The sequence below is a fragment of the Heterodontus francisci genome, chromosome 7 (genome assembly GCF_036365525.1).
Source record: "Heterodontus francisci isolate sHetFra1 chromosome 7, sHetFra1.hap1, whole genome shotgun sequence".
Lineage (NCBI taxonomy): Eukaryota > Metazoa > Chordata > Chondrichthyes > Heterodontiformes > Heterodontidae > Heterodontus > Heterodontus francisci.
The window spans coordinates 14,598,215-14,604,954 of NC_090377.1; the positions used below are offsets into that span (position 1 = coordinate 14,598,215).

At 45.2% G+C, this 6,740-nt stretch overlaps 1 protein-coding gene across 1 annotated transcript; it reads left to right on the plus strand.

Annotated features, from left to right (window-relative positions):
* The first annotated feature begins 3,865 nt into the window (after positions 1 to 3,865).
* Positions 3,866 to 4,801, plus strand: LOC137371677 (cyclin-dependent kinase 5 activator 1-like). The gene has a single exon (XM_068034473.1). It carries the CDS (start codon positions 3,866 to 3,868, stop codon positions 4,799 to 4,801), a length of 936 nt encoding a protein of 311 aa, XP_067890574.1.
* The last annotated feature ends 1,939 nt before the right edge of the window (positions 4,802 to 6,740 follow it).

A 6,740-nucleotide genomic window follows, 5' to 3' on the forward strand; every position in this document is an offset into this window, starting at 1 on the left:
CCCCATTCTTACTACCAAAATGTACTATTATTTATTACCCCATTGCTCCGAACCTACTTTGCTTCCATTTAAATGATGCCTTGATTTTAAAATTCTCATTCTTATTTTCAAATCTCTCCATGTCCTCGCTCCGTCCCTATCTCTGTAACTTCCTCCAGCCCTACAAAATTTTGAGACATCTGTGGTGCTCAAATTCTGGCCCCTTGACCATTCCCAATTTTAATCTCTCAACCGTTGGTGGCCGTGCCTTAAGCTGCCAAGGCCCTAAGCTCTGGAATTCCCTCCCTAAACTGCTCCGTCACTCTACCTCACCTTCCTTCTTCAAGACACTCCTTAAAACCTTCCTCTTTGACCAAGCTTTTGGTCACCTGCACTAATATCTCCTTATGTGGCTCAGTGTCACATTTTGTTTTATCAAGCCTCTGTGTAGTGCCCTGGGACATTTTATTATGTTAAAGGTGCTATGGGGTGAGAACAGATCTGGTCCAGGTCAATTGAAATCAAAGCTTGGTAGGCAAAACCATAATGGAACAACAGGCTGCCTTTAAAGAGGAGATAATACAGTTACAGTTGAGGTACATTCCCAAGAAAAAGCAAGGTAAGACAAATAAAGCCAGAGTTCCCTGGATAACAAAAGAGAGAGTAAGATGGAGCAGAAAAAGGGTGCTTATGACAGATATCAGGTTGATAACACACATGGGAATGAGATCAAATATAGAAAATTCAGGGGGAAGTGGAAAAACAAATAAGAGAAGCAAAGAGAGAGTATGAGAAGAGACTGGCAGATAACATAAAAGGGAATCCAAAAATCTTTTTGGGAATATAAATAGTAAAAGGTCGGTAAATGGAGGAGTGGTGATTAGGGATCAAAAGGAAATTTGTGCATGGAGACAGAGAGCATGGCTGAGGTACTATATGAGTACTTTGCAGGAGGAAGATGCTTCCAAAATCATAGTGAAGGAGGAGGTAGTGGAGATACTGGATTGGCTAAAAATTGATAAAGAGAAGGTATTCGAAAGGCTAGCTGTACTTAACGTTGATAAGACACCAGTACTGGATCGGATGCATCCGAGGATACTGTGAGAAATAAGGATGGAAATTGTAAAGACATTGGCCATAATCTTCCAATCCTCCTTCAATACAGGGGTGGTGCCAAAGGACAGGAGATTGCATATGTCCCACCCTTATTCAAAAGAGGTTGTAAGGATACGCCCAGCAATACAGGTCAGTCAGTTTAACCTCAGTGGTAGGAAAGGTTTCAGAAATGATAATCCAAGACAAAATTAGCTGTCACTTGGACAAATGTGGATTAATTAAGGGAAGCCAGCATGGATTTGTTTAGGGCAAATCATGTTTAACTGAATTGACTGAGTTTTTTGATGAGGTAACAGAGAGGGTTGATGAGGGTCATGCAGTTGATGTGGTGTACATGGACTTCCAAAGGTGTTTGATAAAGTGCCACATAACAGGCTTGTAAGCAAAGTTAAAGCCCATGGAATAAAAGGGCCAGTAGCAGCATGGATGAGTTGGCTGAGTGATAGAAAACAGAGAGTAGTGGTGAATGGTTGTTTTGCAGACTGGAGGAAGGTGGGGTTCCTCAGGGATTGGTATTAGGACACTGCTTTTCTTGATCTACATTAATGACCACCTAGACATGTTTGTGTAGGACACAGTCTCAAAATTTGCAGATGACACAAAGCTTGGAAGCATTGAGAACTGTGAGGAGGATAGTGATAGATTTCAAAAGGACATAGACAGGCTGGTAGAATGGGCAGTCACATGGCAGCTGAAATTTAATGCAAAGAAATGTGAACTGATACATTTTGGGATGAAGAACAAGTAGAGGCAATAGTAAATAAAGGATGCAATTGTAAAGGAGGTGTAGGAGCAAAATGACTTGGGGTCATATGTGGATAAATCATTGAGGTGGCAGGGCAAGTTGAGAACGTGGTTAATAAGGCATATGGGATCCTGGGCTTTATAAATAGAGGCACAGAGTACAAAAGCAAGGAGATTATGGTGAACCCTTATAAAAAGTCCAGCCTCAACTGGAGTATTGTGTTCAATTTTGGAAACCACACTTTAGGAAGGACATAAAGGCATTAGAGAGGGAGCAGAAAATATTACAAGAATGGTTCCAGGGATGAGGGACTGCAGTTACGAGGATGGATTAGAGAAGGTGGAGCTGTTCTTCTTAGAGAAGGTTGAGAGGTGATTTGATAAAAGTTGTTCAAAATTATGAGGGATCTGGGCAGAGTAGATCGGGGGAAACTGTTCTCATTGGTAGAAGGGTCAAGAACCAGAGGACACTGATTTAAGGTGAATGGCAAAAGAATCAAAGGTGACGTGAGGAAAAACATTTTTACACAGCTAGTGGTTAGGATCTGGAATGCACTGCCTGAGAGTGTGGTGGAGGCAGATTCAATGGTGGCTTTCAAAATGGTATTGGATAATTATCTGAAAAGAAAAAAATTGCAAGGTTATGGGGTAGAAGCAAGGGAGTGAGACTAGCTGAGTTGCTCTTGCAGAGAGCCAGCAAGGAGACAATGGGCCAAATGGCCTTTTTCTGTGTTGTATTTGTTCTATCATCTCAGCGTTCGCCAGAGCTGGCGGGCAGCCATAAAGGCGGGGCTAAAGTGTGGCGAGTCGAAGAGACTTAGCAGTTGGCAGGAAAAAAGACAGAAGCGCAAGGGGAGAGCCAACTGTGTAACAGCCCCGACAAGCACATTTTTCTGCAGCACCTGTGGAAGAGCCTGTCACTGTAGAATTGGCCTTTATAGCCACTCCAGGCGCTGCTCCACACACCACTGACCACCTCCAGGTGCTTATCCATTGTCTCTCGAGATAAGGAGGCCAAAGAAGAATTGTTCTATCATTCTATGATTCTTAATTACAAGTTTGGTTGTTCTTCGTATATTGAGATTAACACATTGGTTGTGATGTATTTTGGGACATCATCGGGGCTGCACAAATGCAATTTTTCTTTCTTATTTTGTGGTTGATTTACTGTATTGGTGACTCTACTACTTAAACTAAAAGCTGTATTAATGCAGGTATTAACTTGTTTATTTTTAGGGGATTAATACCCCTCCTATATATAGACACTAATCTTTAGTTTCACTTGACTCATTGCCATTAATCCTTTACCACTCTATAAGCAAAGCCAAAAAGCCTCTTCCAAGAATCTAACGGCAATTGTTAAAACAATTGGTGCCAACGCCTCCACAATGCAACACAATTCATTCAGCCAATTACAAACAGAGCCAAGCAATCTGCCCCGCCTCTTTACCTTAGGACGTTGAAGTATTGGTCACATATGCTGTCGATCATCATAATCTTCATTCTGATTGGTCATTTGTTGCTTGTCACGTCCTCCCCATTTTGATTGTTGGTTGGATGCTTGCAATGTCAATCAATTGAATCTTGAGGTTTATTGGTTCTCTGTTGTGCCCAGTATTATACCCTCTATTCCGATAGGTTGGTTTGCTTCCTAATGAAGGGTGGCCCAACACTTGAGCCTGGTTGAAGCCATTGGCTCTGATTTCTGCCCATCATTGCCTGTGCACTGAGCCAGGCGGGAGAGCCGGGCGGGCCACTCCTCCAGCAGCAAGCTGCCTAGAGGCTGGGGTTGGAGCATTCAAAAAGAGGCCTGCATCCTTTTTTTTTCATTTAACCCTCCCTTCCTTCCCGCAGTCCTCGCCACACCTTCCCGGCTGCTTCACGAGAACACAACGGCGCCCGATGTGGCTCCTTTGAGCTGTGAAATCCCTGGGAACACTCGCCTTCACTCGTCCAGGTCCAAGGGCGCAGAAGGCAGCAGCTCCTCTGCCAGCTCCAGGCTGCTTGAACGGTGCCACAGCAAGAGATGGGCACGGTGCTGTCGTTGTCCCCGGAGCCCAAGGGCAAAGGGGGCTCTGTGGAGGATGGGCAGCAGGGGGGTAAGAATGCCAAGGAAAAGAGCCTGAAGAAACACTCGGTGCTCATCTCCGCCCTGACCTGGAAACGCCTGGTGGCCGCCTCGGCCAAGAAAAAAAATGCTAAGAAAGTCAACCCGACACCGGCTGGTCAGATCATCAACAACAACCCGGTGAAGCATCTCAACAACGAGAACCTAAAGAAGTCCTGCCCGCCCCCGGCCGGACCCGAGCTCAACGCCTTCCCTGCCCAGCAGAAACCCCCCACCGCTCCCATCCCGGTGCCCGTTCCCGTGGCCCCCAACAGCGTCAAGCAAGGCAGCAGACACTTGGGCTCGGTGCAGAAGCAAGCCAGCAGCCGCAGCCTCAGCTCCCCGCGCCGGGTGGTGGTACAGGCTTCAACCGGCGAGCTGCTCCGCTGCCTGGGCGACTTCTTGTGTCAGAGGTGCTACAGGCTCAAACATCTCAACCCCAACGAGGCGGTCCTGTGGTTCAGGAACGTCGACCGCTCCTTGCTTATCCAGGGTTGGCAGGATCAAGGCTTCATCACCCCGGCCAACGTGGTCTTTGTCTATTTGCTGTGCAGGGAAGTGGTGGACGAGGAGATCGGCACTGACTTCGAACTTCAAGCCACTTTCCTCACCTGCCTCTACCTCGCTTACTCATACATGGGCAACGAGATCTCCTACCCCCTCAAGCCGTTCCTGGTTGAAGCCAACAAGGAGATCTTCTGGGACAGATGTCTCGCCATCATCGGCCAAATGAGTGCCAAGATGCTTCAGATCAACTCCGACCCGCAGTACTTCACTGAGGTCTTCCAAGACCTCAAGAATGAATCCAACACCAGAGACTCCAATGGACAGTATATAATAAACCTAGACCGTTAGACGGTTCTTTTTTGAGATAAATATATGTATATAATATGTATGTATAAAGAGTTCATGGAAAGGGGTAATCAAACGTCTTAGCATTAATCCCAATGGGAAAGGCTGCAGTCCCAGAGCAATGGGATTGGGTTCTGGGATCAGAACGTTTATGAGAGCAAAAATAACATGAAACTGTCCCAGAGCCCTAAAACCAGGCAAGATTGGCGCAGATTGCAGTAACGAGTTTTTAACGAAAGGAGCCCAAGTGCTCACTGCAACGTTTTTTAAAACTATATGATTTGTTTTCCAATTGTGCTGTGAATCACAGACTCAGAGGTGATCATTGTCTAATTGTAAAAGGTTGTTATAATGTTGCGGGGTTCGGAACGAAAGCAAATGTGCATGCCAAGAAAAAAACATTGTCTCTGTTGTATTCCATTGTGTGGCTGTATAAGATCGGTGACACGGAGCTGCAGTCAAAGCTGTCGAACAAGTGCTGTAGATAGAGTGTGAATTAAAAATATATACATACATTTATTTATTTATTTTCCAATTTTGGGAAAAGATAATCGCAGCAGTATTTGCGAGCGTCTTGGCAGGGAATGGGGTGGGGGTGTCCAAAGACAGAGAGGCGGCTGCTCTCCATGGTGCTGATGTTTTCAATCCAGCGTTTTTATTTTGCACATTTAATCAACAGAATCTCATTCTGTCGTTATCTGATTGTACCTTTTTCTCAGTAAGAAACGAAAGGGGGAGGGTTTAATTGTCAAACGTGCCAATTGTTGGGATATTATAAATAATGTTTCGTTTTGTATTGTATACTAAATATGCAGGAACAAAAATATATTGAAGTATGATCCGATTCTGTGCCTTGATTATTTCAAATGTGTCGAAAAAAAGCTGTTTTTTTGGGGAGCGTGTGTCTGCAATTATTACAAGTGTCTTGTGCGTCTAGGGATGTGCATTTGCTGTATTTGTGAGCGTGTGTGGAATTGTATATTAATATATGTATGAATGGGTGCGTATACTTTCTATAAATATAAGCTTACAGGTGTACGAATGTGCAGTTGGTATATACGAGGTCTATTACTGAACAAATTGTGTTAAATTGCCGGGAGAGTGTGTTGGGGGCTTAGAGGCGGGAGCTGTGTGCTTTAGAGGAATGGATTGTGGCCTTCAACTCCTTTTTCTGTTTGCCCCCCTTGTCCTTGTGTACTGATTACTGATAGCAGACTTAGCACTAATCCTCAGACCTCTGTAATGGAATGAGATTGGAGCTGCATGCAGTGCATTCGGAATGACGTCTGTATTCCTTCACACCACTGCTCTCCGGGAAGGGCGCAGCTTTCACTAAAGCGAGGACGGCGCGGCTTAACGTCACGTACAGTTTGTAGCTGAATCGCTACATTACACTAGGCCACTGGAGTTTATACTGTAAGATTTCAACGGCGTTTAATCTGGAGCATCCTGGACCCTTGTAGTTCCCCGCAAAAAGTTGATGGTGCGCGACAGAATAGGACACCAATCGAGTACAAGCCATTGCGCACTAGTTGCTGATCTTAACGAATCGATATCTATCTACCCATCTGTCTCTTTTTGTCACCCTTATCTGTGTAATGGTTCGCACAGATGTGCAATACAGCACATGATGATTGCAATGCGTGTATACAGCTACTTTGAGAGTCACTAGATACCGAATTAGGTTTACATGCCAACAGGTAACTGAATTCGGCAGCAGATTGGGTCTGTCTTTGGTTACAGCGGTGGCACCGGACACCTACTTCGGATCTAAAAGGCCTTATTCGCCACACCCTTCGCTTTGACTCGCAGCCAACTGGAAGTTGCACTGAGGGTTAGTGGAACGGAGGTAACCGCTGTCCACGGTGCTGAAAGTGCTGCCTGCGCAGAGAGAGCGTGGTTCGCTGTCCGTTGTGCTGAACTGTAAATCATCATATTTTGA